We start from the raw sequence: 13,448 nt of genomic DNA, 5'->3' as shown, positions 1-13,448 counted from the left end.
AACGTTTCCAGGAGTTTCCCTGCCTGGGCTGATTTCTGGGTGACTCAGGTTGCTGTTACCACTCTGCACCTCACCCAGACACTGCACAGCGACTCCCAGCCCAGGTAGAGCAGCTCAATCCAGGCATGGATTGAGCCATCAGGATTGCACAGCTGCCTGGCTCATCCCAGATTCATCTCCATTAGCATCTCCTCCCCTGCAGCTCCCTGCTGCTCTAATTACAGACTCCCAAATCAGTGGCAGGTATTGATCTGGAATAAAGCACCAATTGCACTGCAGAGCACCCCAGCTCCATCACTCCTGGTTCAGCAGAGGAGATGCAGGCAGGAGCAGGCACACACAGCTCTACTGTGAGCACCTCCTCAGTTCAGAGCCACAGAAACCAGCTAAAAGTAACAGATCTGCCCAGCCCAGGGGATCCTGGGAGCCCAGAGAAAGCCAGAACTGCACATGAACTTCACACAGCAGGATCTTTTATTTTAAAAATAAGTAACAGAACTCAAACAGAACTTAAGTACATTTTATCAGCAACCACCTGGAATATCATGGGAGGTTCAGGCCTCTCCCACCATCTCCACAAGGCACAGCTGTGCACTGTTATCCACTAACATTTTCATCTAAAACATTTGGCTGTTTTCACTCAGAGAGATGGCAGCTCAGTTTTGCCTCTTCCACAAGAGAGTCTAAACACCCTAAAGAAGTTTTTTATTAAAAAATAAGCCTCAAAAATTTATAACCCTATCAAACAGAAGCCCTAGAAAAAGCTGGTTTTATAGTCTAAGCCTAAGGGTAGCTCAAATCAAGGTCAGTCTGAGCAGCTCTGAGGACAATATCAACACAACATGAAGAGTTAAGGCCCCAAGTTTTAAAAAATTCTAGAGATCTTTAAGGGGAAAAAAAAAAATCAGTGGGATTTTTAGCCTGGCAATGCCCCTGAGCTGTGAAAAGCTGCTTTAGGAGTCGGTTGCATCTGCTGCATCTGGGTTAGAGGAATCCTAACCAAGGATCCCGAAAGATTAGAGGGAGAATTACATAATAAAACCCATTTCCATGCAGAACTTCTCCCAGGAATGCTGTCTGCCTGGGTTCCCAGCCTGCCCATTCTAACACAAAGCTTTTCCTTTAAAATCACGGGGCTGCATAAACACAAATCCAGCAGGAAAGGGAAGAGCCAGGAGCCTCCTTTGCCCTGGCACCCAGCTCCTGTGGTGCTCTTTGGTCCTGAGCCCCCTGCAGGGCTCCCACCATTCCCAAATGTGACTCCAGAGCAGGAATGGTGATGGGAATGAAGAGGGAGACCAGACCAAACCTGCACCAGTGAAGGTGAGTTTGTAATGCAAGAAATAAAGTCAAGTGAGGAGTTGCCAGCACCCTTTGACCCCTGGAGCTTGGAACAAAAGCAGGAGGGAGGGAAGAGGGGTTTGCTGACAGCCAAACTAAAAAAACGGAAGGATTTTGTGACACCCAGGTCTTGTTTAAGTACCACAGAGATACAGAGGCTTCCAGAGAAACAGGAGATGCTTTTTCCCTGTCCTGGATGTACAAAGACAGCAAGCTAAAAACCAGACCCAAACCACACCAGGCTTCCCAAGAGGAAGGTCACACCCAGGGCTGATGAAGGAAAAGCTTCCCAGCAATCAAATCTGGAGCTGCAACCCAAAACTTTCTCCATGAATTTGGGAAAGGAAACAGTCTTTAGGCTCTTGGAAGAAGAGCAGGCTGAGCATCCAGCTGCTGTAGGAAGAGCTGAGGAGGTTCATGGCCAAGCAGTGGCATGGAGGGCCTGCAGTCAGGCAGGAGCCAAACCAAGCCCTCCAGGACAGCCCTTTTCCATGGGATAAGGAGGAGACTTGATGGTCTGGGAGAGCTCTTCCCTTCCCAGGACAGTGTTCTCTGGAATGAGCCTGTTCTCCGTGCAAACACAACCCCCCAGGCAAAGCTGAGGTGGGATGAGCTCTCCTGGGTGCTGGCAGGATGGAGCAGATCCCATCTTCCCTCCTGCAGCCCAGCACAAGGCTCACCAGTAATCCTCACGGCCAGGCAGATGGCATTTTTAAAATTAATCTGTTTTTTGGCTTGGGCAGGCATATTTTTAAATCTCTCCAATCCCATCTCCTTGTTTCAGTCCCATTGGCATCACCAGGCAGTCCAGCCTCTTCTAGTATGGAAAATACCAAGGCAGCAGCCTTGCCCGACCCCTACACAGGAACAAAAGCAACACCCTGAGGCACAGGGGCACCACTCCCTGCTCCTTCACCCTCCCAAGGGCTGGGATCCCCCTCCTGCACCCCCAAAGCCAGGACAGCTCTGGGGCTGGTCAGGCTGGCAGTGCAATGCCCACCCACCCCTCCCCAAAACTCCTGCAGGGACGGGGGGACAACTCCAACTTCGCAGATATCCCTTCCCGCCAGAGCCCTCCTCCATCCTCCCAGCATGCCAGGGTGGGATGGCACAGGGAACCCCTCCTGCTGCACACCTGAGGAGCCCCCAGACCCAGACTCACCTGTAGGTCCTCCCCCTCACCCGGGGCTGCTGCCCGTAGGGGCCCCCCCAGCGGCCCAGCCCTCCCCGGGCGTGGAAGCAGCCCCGGTAGCCCCCGCGGTCCGTGCTGCTGATGCCGGGCATGTTGGTCCTCTTGGGCAGCACCTGCAGGGTGGGGAGGGGCTGCTGGAGCTGGGGTTTGGCCCAGCCCCAGGCAGGCAGGGCTGGGAACGGGGGGAGCAGCCCCCCAGGGCTCCCCCAGCGCTCACCTTGATGACACGGCCCCTGAACACGCTCTCGTCCAGCTCCACCGCAGCCTTCACGGAGCTCTGCTCCTCGAACTCGATGTAGGCATAGCTGTGGGGCAATGGTGTGAGCAGAGCCCCAGGGACACCCTGCAGACCCCCAGCCCCCCCTGCACACTGCACTGACCCTTTGGGGTGGCCCGAGAACTTGTCACAGAGGATGGTGACGCGGTTGATCTGCCCACAGCTGTTGAAGTGAGACTCCAGCTCCTCTGCTGTGCCCCCGTAATCCACCTGCAATGACAGCCCCAGCCATCAGCTCTCGGGCATCTGATGCCTTGGGGTTTAGCTTTTCTGTTTTTCAGGTTCTCTGCTGCCTGGTGCGTAACTCTGAAACTTCCTATGAGGTGTTAGTAGGTTCTCTTCACAGGGTAGTTGGACAAAACAATCCCTTCCCAGCTGGAGAATCAAGGACAACCATCACCCAAAAAAGCACAAACAACAGTGAAGAGAAGGGGACAAGCCAGGGAGTTGAGACTTCATGACCTGCAGTTGTAATTGAACAGTTGAACCCAATATGGAGATGAACCAAAACTTATAAAAGTGTAAACCCTGGGTGTAGCCCTGGCCAGGCTCTGGGGCTGCCCAAGGTGTGTCCTTTTAAAGCCTTGCAGTAAATACCTCTTTTGTCCATTTAGCTCTGTCTAGTCTCTGTTCCAGAGCAGCCTCTCAAGGCAGCAGATCCACATCCCAGCAGGGGAGGCAAAGGGCCCAGCTGGCCCCACTGACACCCCCCCAGCACAGCTCAGCCCCTGCTGAGGGTCAGGGGACCCTCCCAGCTGAGTGCTCCCACCTGGAACACAAATCCAACGGACAACCTGCCCTGTTTTGAAGGAACAAGCAACACCGCAACCCACAGCTTCCAGGGGGCTTTTGGGGGGCTGACACCTGCAAGAGGTGAGCTGCAAGTGGCAGACAATGAGCCACGTTCCCAGGCTGGGCTGGGCAGAGGAGAAACACCTGGGATGGGAGCAGCCAGGCTTTGGGGGGGGCCAGGGGGGCCCCACACCCAGCTGGGCACTGAGCAGTGGCAGGGGCTCCCACTTACATTGCCCACATAGATGGAACGCTGGTCAGCCTCCATCTTCTCCTTGGTAGTCAGTGGGTAGAGAGCTGTGGAGAGGAGGGATTTGTCATGGACAGAGGGACATCTGTCTGCTCCCAGCATGGCCACCCCTGAGCTCCTCAGGTGTATCCAAACCCTCACATTGCTGCCTCCTCCTCCACCCCCCTGCCCCTTTTCTTTTCACAGGGATTCTTCTACTGGGGCTGTTGTTACTACACTCAATTACTTGATTGAATTAAATGTAATTAAATTAATTTACTACATCTGGGCCCACACAGGTAGGAGGTTAGAGCTGGCAGAATGTGCCTTAGCACCAAACCAGGCCTGGAACCCCCCTCACCCACCTTGTCTCCAGTCAGGCAGAGCCAAATACTGTGGCTCCAACTGTCACCCTGTGCCCCAGAGGTGTCCCTGGGGAGGGACAGAAGCGCCCTGTGACAGCCCATACCTGCTTCTGAGCTCATGAACAGGTGGTTCTCAGCTTCCAGCTGCAGCTCCTTCAGCCTCTCATCCTCCTTCTCTATTTCCCGCAGTTTGGCTTTGATGGCCTCCAGCTCCTGAATCCCAAACCGAGAATTGCACGAGCAGCACTCGGAGCAGGGACACCCCAGGTGTAAAAAGGTCTCATTTCCTTTAGGCACCAGGGAAAACCTGTTCCCCATCCAGGCAGGCACTCACCGGGTCCTGAACATCCTGCTCCTCCGTGCTGTTCCCCTCCTGGGGGCTCGGGTCTGAGCCCTCATCTGCTGCCTTGCACGCGGCTGCCACCTCTGCCACGTCCCAGGGCGCTGCCTCCGCTTGCAGGGACGGTGGGTCCTGCCACCAGATCTCGGAAGTGTCCAGGAAGAGAGGACTGGGCGGGACAAGGGGCAAAAGGGCATTGAACCAACAGCCATTTAACGTATCGGCTGTAGCACAGCATCCGCCAGGCAGAGGCTGGCCGGGCGTTTCCAGCAGAAGGATGAGGAGGTGACATTAATGCAGCTGCTTCTCTGTGCAGCAAAGCCCCGGGACTGCAAAGTGCAGCCAAAAGGGCTCAGTTCACACTGATTCCCAGCTCACGGGGGCTGCAGAGGGAACAGGGAAGTAGCTGCCCCAAGTGGAAAACCCCCCAGCGGCACACGGCCGGTGGGGAGGGAAGGGAACGAGCCGGTGGGACACGGCCACCGGCAGAGCCGCACAGCGCGAGCAGCCGGGAGCTCCGACTCCCGCAGCCAAGGAAGAGCCGCACCCTCCCAACCCCCGAGGGGCGCACGGAGGGACACGCCCTCCCACCCCGGGGAGCGAGCTCGCCCACCGGGGAGCGGAAAGCTGCCCCGGCTGCAGCCGGTGGAGCGGTGCCCGGGCGGTGGCCAGCCGTGCCGGGGCGGTGCCGGAGCGGTGCCCGGGCGGTGGCCAGCCGTGCCCAGCCGTGCCGGGGCGGTGTCCGGCCGTGCCCAGCCGTGCCGGAGCGGTGTCCGGCCGTGCCCAGCCGTGCCGGAGCGGTGTCCGGCCGTGCCGGTCCGAGGCCCCGAGCCCCGCACGCACCTGGCCCGGCCCCCGAACATTGCTGCGCGCGGACCCGTGCGAGCGGCGGCCACGTGCAGCTCTCCCGCCACCACGAGCGGGGCTCGTGCCCGCGCGCCACTTTTCACACATCAGCGGCCAATCAGGGCGGGGCGCGCGCCGAGGCCCCGCCCCCGCCGGCGGAGGCGGTCCTGGGGCCGCGGGTTCGAGACCCGGCAGCGCCGTTCAGCTGGGGCGGATCGGGGTGGGCAGGGCCCCTCCGCCCCTCCCAGCGCAGCGAGCCCAGCTGGCAGCGCAGGGGCAGCAGGGGGCACCCCAAGGGTGGAGCTGCAGTAACAGGTGGGACGCATCTCTCTGAGTGCCCCGAGGACACACCTGAGTTACCCCGCCATGAACCCCCCTCCTTTGAAGTGAGCGGCCCCAGGGCTGTAATGAACCCCCCGAGGCAGGAGTGGGGGCACAGGGTGCAAAGCACTGCCAGGAGTGAGGGACGAGGGCGCCCAGCACAAGCACAAGCTACAGAGCCTCTGGTTGATATTAAATTGTCTTTATTACACAGATACAGAGTTAAGAACAGACATAACCTGAATCATAAAGTTTACATCTTTCACAGGTCAAACATACAGTACACTTAGAGAAAGCGGGGAACAGCAAGGGGGGGACAGCATGCCGAAGGAAAGTCCTACCACGTCATCTCTCTGGGCTGGCCCCACGCCCCACGCCTGGCCCGGGCGGGGGGCTCTGGTTTCCAGCCCTTCGGGTCCCCGGTGTCCCCATGCCGGGGCTGGCAGGGCAGCACGGGCAGGGCTCAGCCCCGCACGGGCTCGGGGAGGCGGTGCTGCCGCGGCCGGCAGGGACGGGGGACACCGGCACCACCTCCCTGCCGGGGCCGTGGCGTTCGGGAACATCGGAGGAGCCCCCGGGGCTGCCACCGCACGGGGGACACCCCATCACAGTGCCTGGGACCTGGGAACGCAGTGGCATCTTGTCCCCAGCCTCAGAGCCACTGGGATGCAGAGGGGGACCCCAGCAGCCCCCGGAGGAGGAGGAGGAGGAAGAGGAGGAGGAGGAGATGCTGCAGGGGGAGTTCGGGGGGCTCTGGCAGTGATGGAGCAAAAGGCAGGTGTGGGACCCCTGCTCCAGCCTCGCCGGGACGTGGCACTTTGGTTTCAGCTGGGATTTTGGGTTGGGAACGAGAGGAAGGGGCTGGAGAGGGGACCCCGGTGCCGCGGGTGGCACCGGAGAGCCACGTCCCTCCTGCCACCTCCCAGCTTGGTGCCACACCAGCACCCAGCGCCCCGGGCTCTGCCACCCCACGGACACGGGCACCTGCGGCACGCTGTCCCCGTGTCCCCAGCACCGTCCCCCTGCCGCAGCCGTGACGGGAGCGGGACAGCCGGGAGCTGTGAGCAGCCACGGGGACCTGCTGTGGCACCCCGCGTCCCCAGGCTGCCCCACAGCCCCCGGCAGGGCTGTGCCAGCACCACGCTGCCATCTCCGAGGTGCCACCATTTCGGAGCAAACCCTAGGGAAGCACCCACAGCATCACCGCAGCCCCGCGGCCGCTCCGTCCTCCCCGCAGCACAAATTTATTTTTTTGGGAAATCTGACATTTAAAGCTGTCGTTCTGGTTTGGCCGCCCGTCACCGCCGTCCCCCCCCTCCCCTCCCTCGGCTTTTGGTTTCAATGCAAGGTTCTGTAGGGTAGTTTTATTCTTAATTAAAATTTAAAAAAAAAATCATAATAATTCCCAGAAAAAAGCAAACCAGCAGGGAGTGGAGTGGAAAGGAGAGCAGTCCCTGGGGAAGGGCTCTCGCCCCCGGTTTCCCGGCGAGGTGGAGGTAGAGAGGCAGAGCCCCGGCAGGAGCGGGGCCGGGGGCACGGGGGGACAGGCGGGGACAGGCGGGGACACGGCGGGGACGGGCCGCACACCCGGGCGAGCAGGGGCATCTGCAGTACTCTTATATATTACCTCTTCTCAGGAAACGTAAGAAAAATAGACAATATTACATATGTCACACCATAAATAAAGTGAACAGTCATTGGAGGGGCACCCGGCAAGCTCCCAGGGTTGGGAGGGGGGCACAGAAACCACCCAGGGGGTGCACCGAGGTCTTGGGGGGCACAGAAACGTCCCCGGGCTTGTGCCAAGACCTTGGGGTGCACGGGAAACCCCTGGGGAGATGCAGCAAGACCTTGGGGTGCGCAGAACCTTCCCAGGAGGATGCACCAAGATCTTGGGGAGCAGAGAAACCTCCTGGGGGGATGCACTGAGACCTCAGAAGAGGAACCCTGGGAGGATTCAGAGAGATCTCGGGGTGCACAGAAACCCCCCAGGGTCTCAGGGAGCACAGAGCTCATCCAAGGTGACACACCAAGACTTTGGGGTGCGCAGAACCTTCCCAGGGGATGCACCAAGGCCTTGGGGTGCCGGTGGCACAGGGCCAGGGACATCACCCTCGGCGTGTCCCAAGCTCTGCCGTGGCCCAGCCCAGCCCTGTGACCGGCAGCACAACCACCCCGCCCCGAGCCCTTCCCTCCTCTTCCTCCCCTACAGAAAACACAGGATGGGTTTTGCAAATACAGAAAAACTACAGCTCCTCCCGCTGCCAGGCCTCGCTCGGGCCAGCGCCACGGCTCCACGCTTCCTCCTCATCCTTTATTTGGCAAACGTCTCTTATTATTATCACTAGCATTATTATTATTATGGTTCATTTTTGGACCTCTGCAGACACTATTTACATTCACATTAGCGCACAGCACTGCTGCCTCCGCTCGGAGCTCGGACTTCCCCTATTGCACTTCCTCCTCCGTGCCGCTCCAGCGAGGCAAGAATCCCAAAGAATCCACATTGTCCTTGGCCAGGAAGGCGGCAGCGTTCCTTTTCCTTTCCTTTTCCTTTCCTTTTCCTTTTCCTTTCCTTTTCCTTTCCTTTTCCTTTCCTTTTCCTCTTAAAAATCCTTGTGAAACAAATCCAGCGCGAGGTGTGGGAGCAGCCTGGCAGTGAAGGGAGGGGGGGGTCCCCCGACGGCTTCGGGGAGGGAGAAACCCAAAATCCGTCTTTTAATTTCCTTTTTTTTAATTCTTTTTTTATTATTCTCTTTTTTTTTTTTAATCTCCTTTTTGTTCTCCTTTTCCAGGGCGGTGGCGGGCAGAGGTAGAGATGTGCCGGCTCCGGCTGCGGTTCTCAGCCCCATCTCCCCCTCCCACGCCTTGGGGGTTGGGGTTTTAGTAAAAAACACTTTTTTTTTTTTTTTTTTTTTTTGCTTTATTTTAATAGAAATTCTTTAAAGCCCCAGAGGCATGTCCGTCCATCCTTGTGGGGAGGGGAAGGAAGCGACAACAGAACGAAACGAACTTTGGCAGTGGAGAGACGTTTGGATCTTCCTTGGTTTTGGATTTCCTTTGGAGCAGAGGTGAGTCTGGTCTGTTCTTGGCTAGCTAGCAAGGTAGTTACAGGTGAACGTCCGTCACGCGTCGTCTGGTTTTTGGATTTTTCCTTTTTTTTTTTTTTCTTTTTTTTTTCTTTTTTACAATTTCTTACTTAAAGCCAAAGAGTCCGACGTTTTCTTTTTTATTTTCTTTATTTTTTTTACAAAAAAAAAAAAAGATAAAAAGAAAAAAAAATAGGAAGAGAGAGATGAAGAAAAGAAGGTTCTTTCCTCCTCCAAGTGAGCCCCTCGGCAGCGCTGACGGGGGACGGGATCGGGCTGGTCTCTCCCCACAGCACTGCTTGGTGATGCTGGAGCCAAATCCCTCATCCAAAGAGCAAAAAATAAAAACAAAAACAGCCAAAAAACCCAAAAAATCCCAAACCACAATCCCCCAACCGATAGAAAACCAACCGAAAAAAGCCAAAACAAAGACTGAAGAAAGAACAGAGACCGGTATTTGCCTTAACTCCACTTAAAGCCCAGTTTGAGGATCCGTGAGGATTAGTTGTGAGAGCTAGAGAGGTCGTTTCGGAGGTCACACGAGTCAGGTAGCTGAGGAAATTGCACGGGGTGCAGTCAGTCCGTGGCTCCGGCAGCCCGAGGGCGGCTCAGCGGGACGCGCTGTCCAGCGGCGCCGGCGTGGCCGGAGTGCCGGCGCGGGACGCGGCCACCGAGCCCGCCTCGCTGGGGCTGCTGGCCATGGCGGGCACGCCGTCGGGCTGGCCCGGCCCGGGGGCGGCGGGGCCCGGCAGCCCCTGCAGAGTCTGCCCGCAGACGTGGTGGTGCTTCTCCCAATCCTTGTGCTGGCAGAAGGAGCCGCAGTAGCGCGCGGTGTTGCAGCCGCTGCACGTCTCACTCGCCTTCCGCCCGCAGTTCCAGCAGCTCTGCGGGAATGGGAACGTGGCCTCAGCTCTGGAGCGTGCACCCCAGGCTGGGCTGTGCACCCTGACCTGGGACTGGGCACTCCATCATCCCAGAGTGTGCACATCCATCCCAGAGTGTGCACATCCATCCCAGAGTATGCACATTCATCCTAGTCTGTGCACTTCCATCCCAGAGTGTGCACATCCATCCCAGAGTGTGCACATCCATGCCAGAATGTGCACTTCCATCCCAGAGTGTTCACATCCACCCCAGAGTGTGTACATCCACCCCAGAGTGTGCACTTCCATCCCAGAGTATGCACATCCATCCTAGTCTGTGCATATCCATGCCAGACCGTGTATTTCTAGATCAGACCAGGCACACCAATTCTGGACTGTGCTCCCCCATCCTGAACCAGGTCCCCCTAACTCCAGACCATACAACCCTACCCTGGACCATTCACTACATCCCAGACCATGCACATCGTCCTAGACTGCATCCACACCCAGGACCATGCACCCCATCATTGCCCACACCCTGCATCCCCATCTCGGTGCAGGAATTCCCCTCTCCTCCCATCCCACGGCGCTGCCGCGCGCTCCCATTCCCACCCTCACAAGCAGATGCTGCGACCTCGATGGCAAGAGCAGCAGGTCCCACACACCAGCGCTGCCACCAAGCCGTCCCCAGGGTCCCCACCTCGCTCGAGTCCTCCTGCTGATTGATGACGGTGAGGGCATCCTCGGACGCCTGGCGCTTGGCCTCGGCCAGGGCCCGCTCCATCTTGGCGCGCTCCGTGGTGATCAGCTCGTGGGCTTTGCGCTCGGCGTCCGACACGGCCTTCTGCAGCTCGGACATGGCCTGGCGCTTCACCTCGTTCACGGCTTCTTCTGGAAGGCAGCAGCCGAGCGTGGCCGCGGCGTGCCGCTGCCCCAGCGTCCCCCCTTCCCGCTGAACCACCCCAAATTCCTCTTGCGCCGCAGGCATCCCCACGAGGGGAGCTGGGGCAGAGCCCTGCTGGCTCAGCACCCTGCCGGGGGCTGCGCCCACCCCGCACTCACCAGCCTTCCTCCAGATCTCCTCGGGCATGTACCCGGAGAGCGGCCGCGGCGCGAAGTCCCGGTGAGCGTCTGCCAAGGAGAGGGGGGACGCCCTTAGGAGATGCCATGCCCTCGGAACGCCCCGGCCGGCAGCGCCAGACCCCCGGGAGAGCGGCGCGGGCACCCGGAGCGGGCGCAGCCCCCGCACGCGGCCCGCGGCCCCGGGGGTCAGTACCTAACTGGGGAGCCTCGGCGGCGGCGGAGGAGGAGTTGTGGGGGCGTGCCGAGGGGGGGCTGCCTTTCTTCATGTCCTCGGCGTCGCTGTAGCGCCGGATCCAGTGGTTGAGCTCCTCGCGATCGGCCTCCTGGCACCGCCGCAGCACCGTCAGCGACCGCCGCGTCTTCTCCACCATGTCCATGATGCAGTTCAGCAGCTGCGGGGGCAACGGCAGGCATGGGGAGGGGGCTCTGCTGCAGGCAGCTGGGGGGCTCGGTGCCCAGCACTGGGCAGGGGGATTTGGGCTATGCCAGGCTGTGCCAGCTCCAGCGTGCTGTGCTGGCTGAGGAAGCAGAGGATGCTTGGGAGAAAAGCCCCGTGAGGGACTGAGGGCAGAGTGGAAGGACACACACACACACACACACACACACACACACACACACACACACGGGATGGGGCAGGGACACTACTCACGTTGTTGAGGTGCTTCCACTCCTCCGCCCACTCCCGGTCCGTGAGCCGGTGGTCGATCACCTCCTCCTGCCGCGTCCCGTGCACGGCTGCGGGGCGAGAGCGGAGCAGGGTCAGCCCCTGCAGGACCCCTCTCCCTTCAGGGGGATCCCAGCCCCGTTCCCCCCGTGCACGGGGACAGCAGGGCTCACCGGCGGGCCGCTGGCGCTCCCGGGGGTCGGGGTGCCGGTAGGTGTCCCGGTAGTGGTGTGCCATGGCCATGTCCTCCAGGCGGTAGTGCTGGGGCAGGGGGGGGCCGGCGGGGGGGTGCCCCAGCCCGTTCGGGGGGTGGCTCAGCCCGTTGCTGGGGCTGTAGCGCTGCGCTGGGCTCATGGTGCACGGCCGCTTGCTGAGGTGCTCGGGGTGCAGGGGGTCTCGGTCCAAACCGTTCTCTTTGGTCCTGGCCGGAGGAGAGGAGGTCAGTCCCCACTGGGCCCCCCGGAACAACCTCCCTTTTGCAGGGCTGTGCCCCTGAAAAATCCCACACGCCCCTCCCCAGGCTGGCACCTGTCTGGCGTCCTCCTCTTGCCGCTCTCGCCCACCTCCAGGAGCAGCTCGGAGGAGTCGATGGGAGAGGAGGCGTTGGCGTCCAGCAGCAGCTGCTCGTGCTGGGCCAGGTACTGGGCCGGGGTCTGCTTGGCCATGCGGGCACAGTGCAGCAGCTCCCGCTGCAGCAGCGGCAGGTTGGCCTGCGGGGGGGAACGGGTGACATCCAGCCCACAGCCCTGCAGCCCCCCCAGAGCAGCCCGGCTGTGCCCCACCTCGCCACGTGCAGGGGGTGCCAGGGGGTGCCTTCCCTTTGGGGTCCTGCTCCCTTTCCCAAGGAGACAGCCTTGGGATGCCAGCAGTGTGCCCAGGGGCCAGGTGGGCTCTTGGGGGATGAGTGTGGCACCCCACAGGGTTCAGACAGCTTCAACAGAGCCCTCCTGCATCCAACAGGGGCTGCAGAGCATCATCCCTGGGCCAGATTGGCCACCTTGTCCCCAGGACTGCTCCGTGGGGACTGCACCTGTGGGACCCCCAGCCTCTGTGGCACCCACAGCTGTAAGGATCAACTGTGAACTCCCCTCCCACCCACCCACCGTGTCCCCCCACGGTGCTGCAGCCCCAGGAGCAGCAGGAATTAAGCAGCAGAACCCCCTTTTGCCCGGCGCTCTGGCTGCCAGCCCTGGATTTTGCCTTAGGCAGCTGAGCCGCAGCCAAATCCCATCTGTGGGACACGTTAGCGCCCCAGCCCGAGCTGCAGTTGCGGTGAGCAGGGCCAGACCCTCCCTCCCCTTCCCTTCCCTGGCCGGGGGGGAGCAATCCCACAAAAACAGCAAGTCCCCAGTCTGGGAAGCACGCCGAGCCCGGCTGGTTGCAGTTAGGATAATGAGAAACATCTGGGCCGGGTGGTGGGAACAGCTGGGAGCGGGGTGCCAGGGCGGCCGGCGCGGCCGCTGCGCTCTTGGCACCGGGACAGCGGGGATGGATCCCAGCCTGCCTGGAGCCACAGGGCCACCAGTGCCTGCTGGGGCCTGCCAGTTCACCTTTCCCTGCTCCCATGGAGCCCAAAAAGCCTGCAAACCAACAGGAGGGGAGGGGGCTCTGCTGTCCCCCTCCAGCTCAGCCTGGAGCAAACCACGGCAGCAGATTCCTGTGATGAGCACGGACCTCCATTCGTGGACTCCTGCTCCGGGGGGGCTGCCATGCAGAGGTGGAAAAGGGGATATTTTTGCACTTTTAAATTATTCCTTTGCTAACAATGGACAGGGGACACCGGGCTCAAACATCTGCTGGCAGGGCCTGTGCTGCCAGGCGTGCCAGCACTGGGCAAATCCCTCTGGAGCAGGGTGACACTGCAGAGTCAGCACAAAATTAAAAGGCAGATAAAAAAAAGGGGGAATTTTTAATGAATTGCAAATGGCAACCGGCTGGGCTGACCCCTCGCTTTATTGCAACCAGCCCCAGCCCTGCATGACTCCACACGTGTGGGGACACACGTGTTCCTGGGGGGACACAGGCAGACCCACGGGCAGCTGCCAG

The 13,448-nt window shown here is 59.9% G+C and overlaps 2 protein-coding genes across 7 annotated transcripts in view; both read right to left on the bottom strand.

The window, feature by feature from the left end:
• Window positions 1–2,158: 2,158 nt before the first annotated feature.
• Window positions 2,159–5,399, bottom strand: PABPN1L (PABPN1 like, cytoplasmic; the record flags this gene model as incomplete). Its single annotated transcript, XM_084214964.1, has 8 exons — window positions 2,159–2,198; window positions 2,504–2,646; window positions 2,751–2,838; window positions 2,914–3,020; window positions 3,835–3,899; window positions 4,301–4,409; window positions 4,531–4,705; window positions 5,380–5,399. 8 exons carry the CDS (start codon window positions 5,397–5,399, stop codon window positions 2,159–2,161), a joined length of 747 nt encoding a protein of 248 aa, XP_084071090.1.
• Window positions 5,400–5,974: 575 nt separating this feature from the next.
• The window catches only part of CBFA2T3 (CBFA2/RUNX1 partner transcriptional co-repressor 3), a 28,177-nt gene continuing 20,703 nt past the window's right edge, over window positions 5,975–13,448 (bottom strand). For all 6 annotated transcript variants that reach the window (XM_084214924.1, XM_084214928.1, XM_084214925.1 and 3 more), the window contains 7 exons: window positions 11,931–12,112; window positions 11,576–11,823; window positions 11,388–11,473; window positions 10,932–11,130; window positions 10,718–10,786; window positions 10,356–10,546; window positions 5,975–9,676 (listed from right to left, as the gene is read on the bottom strand). In XM_084214924.1, coding sequence (XP_084071050.1) covers window positions 9,401–9,676; window positions 10,356–10,546; window positions 10,718–10,786; window positions 10,932–11,130; window positions 11,388–11,473; window positions 11,576–11,823; window positions 11,931–12,112 — 1,251 coding nt within the window. In that variant the 3' untranslated portion in view covers window positions 5,975–9,400. The remainder of the gene's footprint in view (window positions 9,677–10,355; window positions 10,547–10,717; window positions 10,787–10,931; window positions 11,131–11,387; window positions 11,474–11,575; window positions 11,824–11,930; window positions 12,113–13,448) is intronic.

This window comes from Fringilla coelebs (assembly GCF_963513975.1).
Source record: "Fringilla coelebs genome assembly, chromosome: 14".
In the NCBI taxonomy this organism is placed as follows: Eukaryota; Metazoa; Chordata; class Aves; order Passeriformes; family Fringillidae; genus Fringilla; species Fringilla coelebs.
The sequence above is the reverse complement of the archived record's forward strand: the minus strand, read 5'-3'. Positions and strand labels throughout refer to the sequence as shown.